Below are 15,758 nucleotides of genomic sequence, written 5' to 3' on the forward strand. Positions count from 1 at the left end.
TCTCTGCCAGTAGATGGTTTATTGCATGTATTCCACATTAGGTAATCGAAGAGTGTTTGTCACCAAAACAACTTACAAGTTTGTGTATTAAGTTATAACTGCCGTCATGTTTCATATCCAGATACTTCTGTATAGCTTTCGAACACGCTGCTGATCTCATTGGATTAGCTTGCTTTCTTTAAAAGCATGTCATGCAGCAATGTTAAAAGGTACAAATTTCTACCAGCATTGTAACTGCCAAAATCTCATCCACTCTACTTTGAAGGCTGACAAATAGGACAAACATTAAGATACAAAGCTGAACAACTAATGAGATCCTTACACAACACAGATGAAAAATAACTAGTATACATTGTTGCATCAGATGAGGAAACCTTCTGACTTAGGAGCAGAAACTGTAAAGATGGTTGCATTTAGGATTTAAACAACTCAGTTAATGCATACAGGAAATTGTCCATTTGACACAAGAATAAACAACAAAAAACCCCACTACTGCTCCCCTAAGTACAGGCAGGTCTAGACTTCTGCATTACAGTTCTTCCAGGTGGCAATTATTATGCTTGCATTCATGTGCATATCATTTTTGTTTTATTTGGTAGGAAACACTTAAATAAGTCAAAATTTGAAAATCAACCATGTGCTCACTAAAGAGAAAACAGCCCTCTACTTTTGCTTGCTTACCCATTTCTCTTACTTGCCATCCAGTTTTTGACTGCTTGGTTTATGCCTGTATAGTTCTTATATAGGTTATGCACAACAGCGTCTAATACTGACTAGAAGAAACCAAACACTTTCCCCTACTTGTAACAATATGCTTTCATTTTTTGGAGCAAAAGAGAAGTAAAATCAGATGTAGAAGTAGAATACATTATTTTCAATGGGAGGAGTAGACCTATGGCTCCTTTTCTCTCATCAAAAATTGCTTTCTTTTCTATTTTCAGAAAAACAAGTAACCAGCCCTCCATTGCATACCATGATTTGGAAGGCAGCATCAGCTGACAAACCTTTCTGTCTGATTCTTTGAGGTCATGGTGGGTGTTTGCATGTATACATCCCTGCTCTGGATACGCATGTTATTCGCAGACATAGTAAGAGCTCAGAGAAAATGGCATAGTTGTATCAGTAGAACTAAAGCAAAGGGTTGCAGCGATTGACTCCCACCACCCCCTTCAAAGTGCTTTGCAAACACGTGAAAAAGAAAAATTTGGTTTCTTTTTGAAAGAAAAAGGAAATGAAGGTCAAAAGGAACATAAAACCAGCCCTAAATGGAAAGGGCATTCATTAGCTTGCTCAAAAAGAACAAAAAATAAAAAGCAGCAACTACTTACTAGATGCAAGAGAAACAGCAACAGCCTATACCATCTAAAAGAACCTTATCCAGGCTTATCGAGAATGTAAAATGTCTCCTGAAAAAGAAGAAAAAAAAAAAGAAAAAAAAAAAGGCATGCTGGGAAGGCTCATATTTCAAAGGGACAAGAGCAAAAAAGTTGCAGCAAAGCAACCAAGGCTCAGCTGTGGATAATTTTGGCAAGAGGGAAGAGATTGCTCTTCACCAGATGGCTCCATATAAAGTAACATGGGTGTGATCCTAGCATGGAGGAGGGAGGGGAAAATAGGAAGAGGTTTTTCTAGTAAGTCTTGGCCTGAAATAAAATATAGACCACTCTGACAGTTGTGTTTTTTCTTCTAGGTGGTAGCTGACTATTTGGGGTTAACTTCTATATGATGAGGAAGCAGATTAGAGAAAATGATCATTTCTCAGTTACTTTTGAGAATTTTGTTATTTGAGATTTTAAAAAATAAATAGGGAGCCTGTGTTCTGCTAATTCATATTGTAAAAACCTGATTTTCAATAGGTTTGCATCTGTGTTAACACTCATTTCTCCATTTCACTCACAAATTTTGCCCTCCTCTAATTCAGTGAGGTGCAAGCAATTATATGCTTGCAACTGTATCATGTGATCTGTGCCATGGAGTGGCAATGAAGAATGGTAGTCAGAGAATTACCATCCTTGAAAAGCCATTCCTATCCTACCCTATCCTATCAATTTTTCTCAACGTAAAGGCAGGAGTCTAGCATATCAAATGGAGAAGGAAGAAAAAAGCATATTAGTGTTCTGACTGTGTATTTTCCTAAAGGAAATTCTCACTATCAGGTACTCAGCTGATTCTTATAATGCAATTTGCTTGCTGTTGGAAGCTGTCCATTGATGAAAATTACGTAAATGTGACCTATGCTGACAAAGTTGTTCTCCCTGGCATAATAGAAGTCCTAAAATATCTGAGATAGAAAGGCAGATTTGTCATGGTCTCAGAACAATCTCAAGCACAAAAACTTTACTTCTGGTCCCATAGGTGGCTGCCCATTTTACTGATTATATATCTTGTATCATATGGCAGTCATGTAATGAGAACTTACTTTGGAATGTAGTTGAAAAAAGGAGCAGCATAGCTATGACGGCATTGATTTCTGTACCTAAGTAATGAGGCAAATCTTGAAAATAAGGTTGGTTGATTTACTTAATACAGAAATCCCTGCTGATTTCCAATGTACTATCAAGTATAAGCATATTAATTTAAACCTTAAAAAACCCAAACAGCTGATTTATTATTGCTTCCATGCATATGTTTTTGAGTATTTGAATATGTCTACATCAAAAGAAATTAGAATTTTAGAGAGCCAGTTAGCTTGCATTGCCAAGTTAACAAGTTCTGGTAAGGTCAGTCTCTCACAATAAATCTAATTATTACACAGTTATTTTCTTTATGTATGCAGTTTTCACCGTATGCTATAAGATGGAAAGGATAGTGGAATAATGCTCTTCTGTTGAATTTACTGGTGATGGGCATTCTTACTCGCTCAGAGTTGGGGGAGCATTGTGAGGGAAGCAGAAGACAGATGGGAATTTTTCAGTTGGTGCTTCTATGACCTATTTAATCTGCATAATTAGAAAATGGGAAAGTTGTCTATGACGCTGATGCTGACTTCACTTCTAGGTCTTTTTGAGCTCATTTAAAGTACGGTAATGAGAAAAACATTTTACCTTTGGGCAGCAATCTGATTTGTCAGGAAATTCCTCTTGCTATGATGGGTGGATGAGGAAAATTTGGAATAATATGATCCAGATGTTAAAGTTCCCATTTAGCAGCAATGCAGATGTATTATTTTATGGAATTGTCCAGATGGTGACCTTCCAGTATTAATAATAAATCAATGCTGGGGTTTTCATCTGTATGACTCGATTCCTATCTTTGTCCTCATTTACATGACAAAATATTCATGCATTTCATGTAGAGGGTAATAGTATTAAAATTAACAATCTGGAAGACATAAAAATCAATAAGGAAATTTGAAACAATTATTGCAAACAATATATACCAATAGATTTAATAATGTATCACCCAAGAGAAGGTGGTGAGAACATTCTTTAATTAATTAGCATTTCATTTTGCAGCTAACATGGTAACAAAGTTCTGTTATAGATTTGTATTAGAAAGTAGCTACTTTACTGAAGATGTGTGTCCATTCAGTTTTTGTTTTACCACTTAAATTCAGACTTTACTTTCAGTCTACAGGAAAAAAAGCAACCCACAGTATGTAAACACATTGGAGAGGGATCACACTGGACAGTAACAAGGCAGGCAGGCAACAGGGAACTTTTGGTGGCCCCCAGTGAAGGCCGGGAAACCTCAGGCTCTGCAATCAGGGATGCATAGGCACCACTGACCGGTGACATGCCAGAAGGTCTGCGTGGCACGGAAGGAGCTCTGTCACTTCTATGGTCACAAGCAGCAGATTGTGGTCCCATAAAGGCAGGGCTGCAGGGTGGAGAAACGCGTAACAGTGATGTGATCTAATGATGCTGGAAGATTCATCTTCCATAGAAATAACTTTTTATTCTAGATGGATTGTGCTTTTTGTCTGCTTTTAAAGAATCTACCCTCCCCAAACCAAACATAAATTTGAAAACAATCTCCCCTCAGATTTTTTTTATTTTTAGTATCCTTTCTGTAAAGATGCAGGAGCTAACTCTACAAACACATATTAAAGTCAGTCTTGCTTTACCTTTGTCATCATCAGGCTTCCACAATTCCAAATCCATGGTTTATTAATGTGATCACAGAGAGAACTGACATTACAGGGCTTTTGACTCTTCAGTGGGTTTCAAATATTTGCTTATTGGAAAAGAAACAGAATATTTCATCACTGTGGGACGTTCAAGCAGATATACATATTAAGTTTGATATAATTTCATTTAGGAAAAAGTTTAAAAGTTTAAGTCACAGCATTTTGTTATGCCGTACAAAGAGTTTTTAAGAAAAACCTTCAGTAGTGTGGTTATGTAACTGAAAACATCCCAAACTAATGCAGCCAAATATACCTTTCTGAAAGTTTGTAAGATCAGCTCTAAGGCTTAAAGGCCAAACTGCCTCCACTGATTTCAGAAAACCTGCTCCCAAAGCTTTAGTCCTTTGGTCACCATAAATAATTTGAGTTAGAAAACAAACTTTAACTTTTTTTTCAGTAGCATTAATTCTATCAATAGACAGTTTAGTTTTCTGAGAATAGAATATGGAGGTCTGATGAGTTTTATCTCAGTGTTACAACCATTTACTACACTGGGATCACTAATTATTTACAGGGTGAAAGGCAGATTAATATCATTATTCTAGGGTCAAAGGCTCTCCTGTGTCAGGTGCTGTACAAGTCACATTTTTTGGTATGAGTTTTACAGTTTGGCAATCTGTTAATCAAACCTAACCATGCAAAACAGAACCACAGGATGTCATTACTTTGGAACAAATGTCTCAATTTTGCCAACAGTTAGTCACACTGCTGCAGATGTGGGTTGTTGTTCTTTATTTCATCACCAGACTTTACTGGTAGAGATCTCTGTCCATGTGGGGAATGCTCTCAGTTATTGCCAGTTACATCACTTTCAGAGCAATCTGCAAGCCTCTCTCAGGAAGAACACCACAGTATGTCCTTTTTTGTTGGTTTTGCCTTGGTTGGGTTTTTTTGGTATTGTTTCTTAAAGGAAACCTGTAGAAGGAGAAGAGCAAATAAGAATTTCCCTGGAACAAATCTTCCCAGATTACAAGAACGGCCATTAGCAGTTGAATTTGAGGGAATCTTTCAACTGCAGTATGAATAAATTCCTCTAAATCAATGTTGATCAAACATGACATGCAAATGAAAAAGAATTAAACAAGAGTTAAAATTAAATTAATTCCATCAGTTCCATCTTGGTTTTTCATTCTGCAAACTCTTACCATCAGCAGTCATCCCAGGTGTTATTGACCCTGAAGGCTCAATTTGGTATATATACCAAATAGTCTGAATTTATTTCTTAGAGCCCCCTCTGCCTCCCTAAAGAGAGGTCTGTATTCTTCCTTCTCCAGTCTTCTGAAACTCTGCCTTTCCATGCTGGATTTGCAAAGACAATTATTAATGGTTCAGAGATTGCTTCTGCTAACTGCTAAGTATTTTAGATAAATTTCTTTGATGGTATACTGACTTGACTATATATAACTTACTTCAGTTGGTTTTTACCTGTTCTTGTCCTGTTCCGGCCTATGTCTGCCTCCTTCACAATTCTCAACTGTTAGTTTTAATTGTGTTAGCAATCTGTTCATAATTACCATTTCTTGTGAAGACTGAAGCAAAACAAAAAGGTTTTGGTGGGTTTTTTTTCCTCCTGTACTTTTTCTTGTATTATACATTTTTATTCATCTTTAAGTAGGGGAGAAATAGAGAAATGTGAAACTTCTATTGAATTGATATGAATACTTCAGTAGAAGCTACATATGTGGCATTTTGTGCCACTCTGCAAAATATGCAAAGTCTTGAGCAGTCTTTCTTTTCTCTTATCCATAGGTTGGTTCCTCCTGATCTGTAAACTGAGTTATGCAATTGGAATTGTCGGTTATCTGACCATAATGGATCTAGTTTATTCTTTAGGTAGGTATCTCCAAGTAAAATTGGGATTGGCAACTGTTCTGATTTCCTATTTGATAGATTTTACTTTGTTTGCAGTGAAATTGCTCCAGACTGGTCTTTTCACCACCCACCTCAACATATGAAACCTCTTTTATGTTGTGTAGCTGTACATTCTCTTACTGCTTTATTTTTATTTTTGCATAGTTGATCTGAAGTTTGATATTTAGTCATTTTATAACATGTGTTTGTGGTGTGAAGAGGGGCGAGGAAAAACCTTAAACTTCATACAGCCACCCTGTTCACTTATTTAATCCCGTAATTTAACTGCTGAGCTCATTCTCAGTCCTTCGTTTATGTACCTGAAGGAGATAAGACATAAAAAGGTTTGACGTAAAGGATAAAAATAGATAAGCACATTCATATCAAAACCACATTATAATTCTTTCTGATAACTATGATTTCCTGCTCTACCAGGCTATAATGTTGCTAGGGGATTCTCCTCTTTTTATTTTGGCTGTTGCCAAAGACAATACTGTATGTCCAGATGATTCTCTACCTAACCTCTTAATACAGCTTGAATTTTTGCCTGGGTAGGATTTGAATTTTCTTTATGTTTTTCCAGGATTTGTCTCTGACTAGCAGCCCAGTCAGGGCTACTGTGCTGGACTCTGAGGCGCTGTCTGACCAGAAATTCCAGGGATTCTTCAAGAGCATGTAGACCAACTGCATAATGATTGTGCTTTAAGTCCAACACTTCTTGGAGGTATTGGAGATACTGCACATAAATAAATCAGCTGTTCCTCTAAGTATCAGATTTATTGCCCATACATTGTATAGTTGATTAACCCAAAAGTACATAGCTCCGATGGAAAATTCTTGGCAGAAACTTAAGAGTCTTGTGTTACCAAGACTATTAAGCTTTATTCTGTTGAGGTATTTTATTTAACCAGCCAAATTCTCCCACCAGTTTATTTTAAAGATATAACTACAAAATTTGTTAGCTCTATTTTAAACGTTCTTACTTTGTGCCCTGTTGCAGCAATAACAAGTCCTTTTTAATGTTAAGAAGCTCCAGTTTTATGAGTATTTCGTAGCCAGGTTTCAGCCTCCCAAGACCTGTAACACATACAATCTCAGAGAGATGACAAGAGATGTTAACATTTTTACAAACTCTATTGAGCTGGGGTTTTTTTGGGGTAGAGGGCTAAATATCACTTGCTGTAATTTTGCAAAGATTTTATTCTGAGGAATTTGTATTCAGGAGGACAGTGGGCTCTTTCAGCTGCAGAAACTTAACAGTTCTTTGACTGGCATCTTATACCTTATTGAAATTTGGCTGATCTTGTTCTTCTGCAAAACAACGAAATATATCTAATTGTTCTGTATAAGACAACTCTAGGTGAAGTCCCTTCCTGTAAGAAAATATGTCAGCTTGGCCTTTCTATAACAGCTGAGTAGCTGTGGCTCCAAAAGCAGTTCATAGCCTAATTTCAACATTGCTTGCCATCAAGAACATTGATACTTCAAGTACGAGGGTGTCTGCTGCTGCAACAGAAAATGAAACTAAACCTGCAGTTTGAAGGAAGCAGGAGCTAACTGGAGTAAAAATCTTGTTGATATTTTATTCTGGCTTTTTGGTGAAGAACAGACTCACCCAAGTATTCTTTTGTGGTTTTATGACAGAATCAAGTCTGATGACTCCGTGGATTTTGCTGTGACACTGCTTTTTTACAGACTGTACTATGGAGTGATGGGAAGAGACTTTGCAGAGATGTGTTCTGACTACATGGTTTCTACCACTGGTGTAAGTGCCAGGCATCATCATCCTGAATACCACTTGCAAGGACTGGAATTGAGCTGTTGAATCTCTTGTGCTCCTGGGTTCGTGAGAATAAGGTCTACTGGGTACTCTTGCACTAAACTAACCTCACTTTTCCTTGAGGAGAGCTGTTCTTGTGCCATGGACAAACTGTTGAACTCCATTGCCAATCTTATGATTACAAAAATAGTCTTAATGCATTAGTAGCCAGTGACATGTGCCAGGGTCTGATCTGGGGTTTCCAACAGGTGGGTCCCTGTGTACAAGAGACTACATAATTTTCCTAATTGCCATAGAAGACAAGCTTCTTACTTCCCCAAAGTCTGTGAAAGACTCTTCTTGGCCTTATCTTCCATTTCCAAATAAGGTGATTATCTCAGCACAATTCTCTTACATTCCAGTTACTTAAAATCAAGCAGACAGTTCCTAAAGTTCTTGCATCAGCAATAAGATTTTAATTATTTCTTGGTAACTGTGCCTCCTGGCACTAGTGAACTAAGACAACTGCAGCCATTTTCATGCTATCCTTATCTTTGATGGCACTTAAAATGTGTTTATGCATCCTTGACTCTAAGCAAATATTTTGTTGTTCTTTGGCTTCTTTTTTTCCTATGAACTTGATCTTAACAGTTTTACAGCATCAGTGGCATACCAACAACAAATTTGTCCAATGACATCTGCACAATTTGCAGGCAGAAAATTTTTGTGGATATAAACGAAGAAGGGATCATTCAAAATACCTACCATCTGTTCTGTAATCATGTGTATCCTTTCCATGGAATTATGAAATTGTTGTTTTCTCCTCTTTTATGCTGTATTAAAAAATAATAACAACAGCAATAAATACCAAGAAAAAAGGAACCAAAACCACATTCAGAAACAACGTAGCACAAAAGTAAAAACAGGAGCATAAAATATATTTCAGTTCTGTGACACAAATTGAGGACACACAGCTTTTTGACAGACAAACTGATGCAAGAGTGGCCATAACCCTACAGTTTCAGGCCTAAATCCGCCTTTCAGGTACTTTGTGCCTGTGTGGGTGTGCCTGGCAATATGTTAGACCAGGCTTGCTGACCCATTGGTCACATCTGCTAACTCAGGCTCCCATGTACTGCAGAGGATTTCCTCTGGCTGTGCCTGGGGCTATCTTTGCTGGGTAGTTTTAAGGCAAATGTAAAACCCTTCTCAAAAGATGGCATACCCTACAGCCTGACAGAAGACCCAGTGTCTCAGACTCGGGCCTACCAAACAACTTGGTGTTTTGCATTCCAGAAACTAAAATGATGGGTATCACATATGTGCTGGAACAATGTTACTAATCACCCCCTTCTGCAGTTCTTAAAAGTATCCTGGCTTCTTGCGAGCCGGAAAATATGAATACCAGTCTGGATGTTCAGGACATTGGATTCAACTTTAAAATAGTTCTAAATATTCTAAATATTTTAACTCATTTGAAACTGCTCAGTTATAAAAAAAGGCAGTATCCATAATCAGTCATTAAATTATCTCTTGATGGTTTGACTAGGTTTGCAGATGTAAGCACAGGGCCTTGTTTGTATTTGAAAGATTCCTTAGCAATACACCTCATAGCAGGTTTTATGAATCCTGCATCTGTGGTTGGTGCATTGTGGTTGGCAAGAACCAGACTTTCCCATACTGCCCTGAGAAAGTTGATTTGAAGAGGATGTTAAGTAACCCATACCCTCTCCCTGATAAGTGTGCTTTTGATTTTCTAAACCATAGCCTGATTACTTACAAAGTCTTGTTTTGATCTGCAGTGGAGGGATGAGGTGGCCACATTAAATAAATGGAAAACTAATAATTACTAAGGAACAATTATATTTAGGGAAGAGGATAGTTCTATTTGACTTTATCTTATCTAAGACCCCAAAGAAGCTAGGAAAAGAAAAGTGCATATATATTTTCCTTCTTGATTTTAGGACATCTGGAAATAATTTTTATAATGAGAGGAACATTTTAAAGAATGTAAATCGCAGTTTTAGAAAGACCATGTAGTACATTTTGCTCTTTAATGAAATAAGAAAATTGATACAATCCGCTTTCAGAACAAGTGCTGATTTTTTCCCCCCTCTTCTCTTAGTAGTTAGTAAACAACATTTTTCCTTTAACAAATGGAATAATAGTTGTAGATCTGCTGCTGCATCTGTAGAAACCTGCTTGAGTTGAAGCAACATTTGGCTTACTTTTTTGAAGCGTATTTTAACCTATATGTGAGGAGGATATTTAATTTTAACCTTACCCCTATAAAAAGGAAATCAATCAGAAGAGTCGAAAAGAAAGCATTTCAAGATTTTAACCCAATATTTTTTCTTTGATTCTGGCTAAGAAAAACACCAAGATTTACCTATTGTTGCATTTTCTCTTCAGTTTCTTTAACAAAAGATTAGGTGAGAACGCACACGTATTATATGGACAACTTTTGGACTGGCTTTGCTATCTGGTGGTTTGGCAACCAGTTGTTATAGACATCGTCCAAGGCATTAGTTATTCACTGGGTCTAGAATAGAACTCAGATTATTAGTGAGAATGAAAAGTGTTGGATATTTACCTGCTTAAATAATATGCATTTTCTGTACTTAATTTTAAAAGACTAGAGGAAATAGCTGTTAAACTCTGGTGTGCTGTACACCCTTTTGCAGGATAGTACTTCTTTTTGCATTACAACAAGACTGTACAGCATGCTATTAAAGCATTTTTTTAATTTTCTCAAAGTAAGAATTAAAAGAAATTGCTTCCTTTAATAGGAAGATTGCACTAGGGGGAAAAAAAAGGACTTACTTCTTAGAATGAATATCCCATTAAAAAAAAAAAAAGAAATATTTTGTTTATGAAATATATGGGTAGTGGCTTCCCACTAGTTGAAATTCTGACTACAGAAAATTGTGCAGTAGATAAGGAGAATTTTAAGTCAAATAATGGCCTTGTATACAGCAAATTGTGAAAAATGTCACCCAAGTAGTTTGTTCATTTGGTCAATGTAAAGTAATACAAGATTACCATTAGCTTTTTTCCCCCACCTCTTTCAAGAGCTGTTGCATTGTAACTCATACATCTTCCAATGGCTATTTACAAAAAGCTCTAACCACAGCAATGTTTAATGTGTGTTTGGTATTCAGATAGGCCTATATATGGAGGTCCTACATTAAGCCCTCTTTGACTTACTGTCACCATGCTCAAAAGGCCCAGCTTCCTATAACCAGCTTCTCAAACACAGAATGAAGTTACAATCTCTAACCACCAATTCCGTATTTTGCTATTGCTTTTTTTAAAAAAAAAAAAAAAAATCAAAATGGATGCATAAGTCTTGCTGCTTAGTGGCCAAATGTTTGACATCTATACTACCCTGGCCACATTGTGAGGAATTGAAACATGGCGTGTTTATGCAAGAACGGGCAGTTCTGTTTAGGAATCAGAGAAGCTGGTCTTAAAATGTAATTAGCCTAGCTGAAGTAGCTTTTAAACTCAGATTAAATATGGTCAGTATTTTAAGAATCTTTGTTCTTAGAAATCATAAATACAGATTATCTTAATTTACACTTTAATATATATATGAGAATAAAGCAGAGATTGTGTGAAGCCATATACCAATGAAGGTAAGGTTTAGATGTTAAAAATAGGAAATGATGCAATTAAACAAACATTAAGTAAATGAAACAAAGAGCAAATCTTAAGTGCATAGAAAGAAAGTGGCTTTGTTTGTTTAGATGAAGTAGGAAAGTTAATAATTCTTATTATGAGTTATGCCTGTATTCATATATGCAAAAATTCACGTTAATAAATCGTTCATTTGTGTTACACTGTCAGAGTTGCCTAATTGTGGGTGTAATGGAAGAATATTTGTCCTCAGCCTTCTCAATGTCTAGCAAAGTACAGGGGGACTTCTGCTCTCACTGACACGTTGGCTGTGTGGAGAACAACTTCCTAAAAGTAGTAACATGACAGGTAACTAGCTGTGAGATGAAGCTTCCAATGTACCAAATATGTATACAAAGAACACAGAAGAACCCTTGGCTAGGCAGACTCTCTCCTAAAGCTTTTACAAAAATAAAGATATATAAACTAAGTAGCTGTGTATCTAGACAACGTTTCATCATTAAATATTTATATGAAACAGCTTTTGCTAACACTGCTGATTAATGTATGTAGACAATTGTTGCGGTTTAACCCCAGAAGGCAGCTCAGCATTGCACACTCTCACTCCCCCCACTGTCGCACAGGGAAGAGACTTGGAAGGGTAAGATTGAGAAAACTCGTGGGTTGCGATAAAGACAGTTCAATAGGTAAAGCAAAAGCTGCACACAAGCAAAGCAAAATAAAGAATTCATTCACTACTTCCCATCAGCAGGTGGATGCTTATCCTTCTCCAGGAAAAGCTCCATCACACATAACAGTTTCTTGGGAAGACAAACATCATAACTCCAAACATCCTCCCTTCCTATTTCTTTCCCACAACTTTTATTGCTGAGCATGACATTATATGGTATGGGACATCCCTTTAGTCAGCTGGGATCAGCTGTCACAGCTTGTGGCCTCTCCCAAATTATCATGCACCCCCAGCCTACTCACTGGCAGGACAGCATAAGAAACAGAAAAGGCCTCGATGCTGTGCAAGCACTGTTCAGCAATAACTAAAACAACCCTGTGTTACCAACTCTGTTTTGGTCACAAATCCAAACCACAGCACCATAGGCGCAACTATGAAGAAAATTAACTCTATTTCAGCCCAAACCAGTACAACAACTCCCAAACATGGACACAAAAAGAAAATAATCTCAAAACAAGTAATAGAATTTACAGTAGTTAAGCTCTCTATTCTTGAGATACAGATAGGTGACAGGATGAACAAGCAAGGGAAAAAATCCAGAGTACATTTGCTATATATTCATTTGTTAATGTCTCTGTCTAGGATTTTAGAGCTATTTTCAAATTAAACCAAAATATCTCCTGCTGCTCTTCTTCAAGAGGCCACTCCAGGTAGGTCTTTGTGTTCATGATCCTCCGCAGCTTGCAGAACCTCTTGGGAATCGCTTTGCTCTGGATGGGCTCCAGGAGGACAAGAATCGCTGCATCGTTGTTCTCGTCAAAGAGGCGGAAGTGCGAGAAGTCCAGCTCGTATTTGCACCACTCGCTCTGCACAAAGTGCTCGGACAGCACAAAGAGCGTTTTGTGGCTCTTCTCTATGGAGTCAATGATGTTGTCCACAATCCACTTTCCAGGCACAAAGTCCCGCTTATGGAGGCAGAGCCGAAAGGGGGGGCAGGCCTGCTCCAGCTCCCGCACCATTATGTTTTCCACCCAGTCAGAGTCATGCTCGCTGTAGGAGACAAAAGCGTCATAGCAGATGTCCTTCAGGGGGGCTCGCTTGGGCTTCCGCTTGGCTTGGAGCCATGCCCAGGTCATTCTCAGGTACCAGACCGCGTGGTACTTGTAGCCAATGGCCACGAGGATGAGCATGACCAGGACCACCAGGGCGCAGAGCAATGACACCATGAGGGACCTGTGGCACTCCATCAGGGAGAGGTGCACAGCTCCAACCTGCACCCCTCTCACTGCCAGGGGAGAGTCACAGATGTACTTGTCTGGCCACCCCACCAGCACCTGGGCTATCCCAGCCTGGTGGTGGATGAAGGAGAGGAATTCACAGGAGCAGATGAAGTTGTTGTCACTGGCATCCAGCAGCTCCATTTTCCTGAAGGACTCAAACTCTTCCCTGGAGAAACCGTTGAGCTTGTTTCTTCTGACTGACATGGCCACTAAGTTAGGAATGGGTGCGGCACCAGGCAAGGTCTTCAAATGGTTTTTTGCGAGGTACAGCTCTCTGAGAAATGGGAGTTGCAGTCCAAACTCCTTCAGGTTGTTAGCACTAACATCCAAAACTTCCAGCGTTGGAGGAATGCATGTTGTTAGTTTAAGAATTTGAGTGCTGGAGAGGTTTAAATATTTCAGGTTTTTTGGCCATTCACACACATCTGGAATCTCTCCAAAATTATTTTGGCTAATGTCTAAGAGAATTAGATTTCTTAGATGAGACAAACTTTTACCTGTCATTTCTAAGTCACTCAGTGAATTCTGACTTAAATTTAGAGTTTGTAGTGAGGGCCAACCACCCTGACAGGCTGAATGCTCCAAACTCTGGTCTCCAAGCAAATTTGCACTAAGATCAAGATACTCTAATGACAGAAGATATTGTGAAACACTGCATGGTACTAAAAAGACCTTGGTGTTTTCAACTGTGACTTTGGTAAGAAGTGATAGTAGACCATCTACAGCATGAAGATCTGTAAACAAATAAAATTTTTCTATAGATAATTTCTCTATTGTCAGAACTCTAAGAGTCTGTGATTGGTTTGCTTGAATTTGCATTTGCCATTGTCCAGTTCCCAAGAGTCTACAGTCTATCATCTCCACCTCCACTAATTTTGGCATGTCTTCTAAAATGCTGATAATCTCAGGCACAGTAGCATCTGTTAATAAGGTCTGTTTAAAAGAAATTTTCTTAGCAAAAGAAGAAGACATGACTCTCAGTAGTTGTAATTCAGAGAGTATACTGAATGCTGTTTTTCTCACTTCTAACCAAGTGACAGTGTACAGAAGGTCCCTGACAATTGCTGAGAATACACTAATACTTTTTATGCTTATGATCATGTGATTTATCTTCTTAATTGATTTCAGACTTCCTGGCCTGTACTGACTGAGTCTGCCACCATCAATCCACAACTTGTCAAGAAGCTCAATGCCCTCAAAGTTCCCTTGCCTTATCGTGGAGAACCACGGGTTGCCCAGGTGGAGAGAGCTGAGGTTCCTCAGGCTAGAAAAGGGGGAGCTTTCACCCAGGTCTCTGTAGGAGTTCCCTTGAAGGTGGAGGTGCTGGAGTGAAAAGAGGTGCTCAAACCACTCAGGGGACAGGTGAGCCAAGCTGTTATTTGATAAGTCCAAGAGCTCCAGTTTCCCAAGGGAGCGAAATGAGTCCTTGTCTATTGAGCTGATTTTGTTGGACTGCAGCAGCAAGGCTCTCAGGTTCACAGCCTGCTGCAGATCCTGGGATCGGATGTGCTTTATCCTGTTGTGGGCTAGGTTTAATGTTGTGATTTTGCCCGTGAGCCCTGGGGGAATGAAATCCAAGCCCATGGAAGAGCAGTTGCAAAGCTGAGTGGCATCGCATGAAGGACAAGCCTGCTTCAGCACTTGTTCTTCAGAGAGGTTTGGAGCTAAGACCATGTAGATGGCCCACACTCGCCAGCTGTGTGTAGTCATTATTTTGCCTAAAATATGAAATACAGTCAGAGCAAGTATAAAATGGTTAGTTTTGAAGAAGGCACATTTATCTAAAACATAAACTGTTCTGTCCTGTTGAAGGCACTATAAATATATTTGTTTTTAACGTTGTTCAGAGATGAAAAGGATTAACCAAAAAAAGAAATATTGTACACAAATATTTCAGAATAATTTGTTAAATGCTATGTACATTGAATTTACTCTTTTGTTCCCTGTGTTTTCTAATTTTGGAATGAGGACTATCAAATCAATTAACAGCTGCACAAATGTTTTGTAGATTCAGCTAAACATCTGAATAATAACATTATTACTAACCTGATCCTTTGCCTGTTTAGGAAATAGTCCCATATATCCTCCCTCAGCCCCACCTTAAGTCCTTTTCTTCTGGATCTGTGAATATTATTTTGTATATTAATTTTTCACTACAGGGAGTCTCCTGTATGTGTTTCAAATCATAGTTACATCAAGAAGAGTTGGCATCTTGTGGGAGACAGTGATGTTCACATTTAATACTCATTTCAAGCATATGTCTAATCTCAATTCTGACAATAAGGAGAAGGAAGCTGCATATGTTTCAGTCCCGTTCTTCATTTTATCTGCCTTTGGCTATTTCAATTGTAAATGTGCTAGGAGCAGGGAAATAAATATTTGCCTGGATGCATAGGCCATTGTTACCATGTTGCCATCAGTCTGATACTT

The 15,758-nt window shown here is 38.2% G+C and overlaps 2 protein-coding genes across 2 annotated transcripts in view; one reads left to right on the forward strand and one right to left on the reverse strand.

Moving 5' to 3' along the window:
• RNF175 (ring finger protein 175) overlaps positions 1 to 10,372 on the forward strand; it is a 31,006-nt gene extending 20,634 nt beyond the window's left edge. The window contains 6 exon segments of the mRNA XM_074864940.1: positions 4,826 to 4,994; positions 5,879 to 5,966; positions 7,625 to 7,745; positions 8,391 to 8,524; positions 9,357 to 9,481; positions 10,172 to 10,372. Coding sequence (XP_074721041.1) covers positions 4,826 to 4,994; positions 5,879 to 5,966; positions 7,625 to 7,745; positions 8,391 to 8,524; positions 9,357 to 9,481; positions 10,172 to 10,290 — 756 coding nt within the window. The 3' untranslated portion in view covers positions 10,291 to 10,372.
• Positions 10,373 to 12,436: 2,064 nt separating this feature from the next.
• TLR2 (toll like receptor 2) lies at positions 12,437 to 15,038 on the reverse strand. Its single transcript, XM_074865089.1, has one exon. It carries the CDS (start codon positions 15,036 to 15,038, stop codon positions 12,687 to 12,689), a length of 2,352 nt encoding a protein of 783 aa, XP_074721190.1. The 3' UTR covers positions 12,437 to 12,686.
• Positions 15,039 to 15,758: the final 720 nt, after the last annotated feature.

This window comes from Strix uralensis, chromosome 4 (assembly GCF_047716275.1).
Source record: "Strix uralensis isolate ZFMK-TIS-50842 chromosome 4, bStrUra1, whole genome shotgun sequence".
Classification (NCBI taxonomy): domain Eukaryota; kingdom Metazoa; phylum Chordata; class Aves; order Strigiformes; family Strigidae; genus Strix; species Strix uralensis.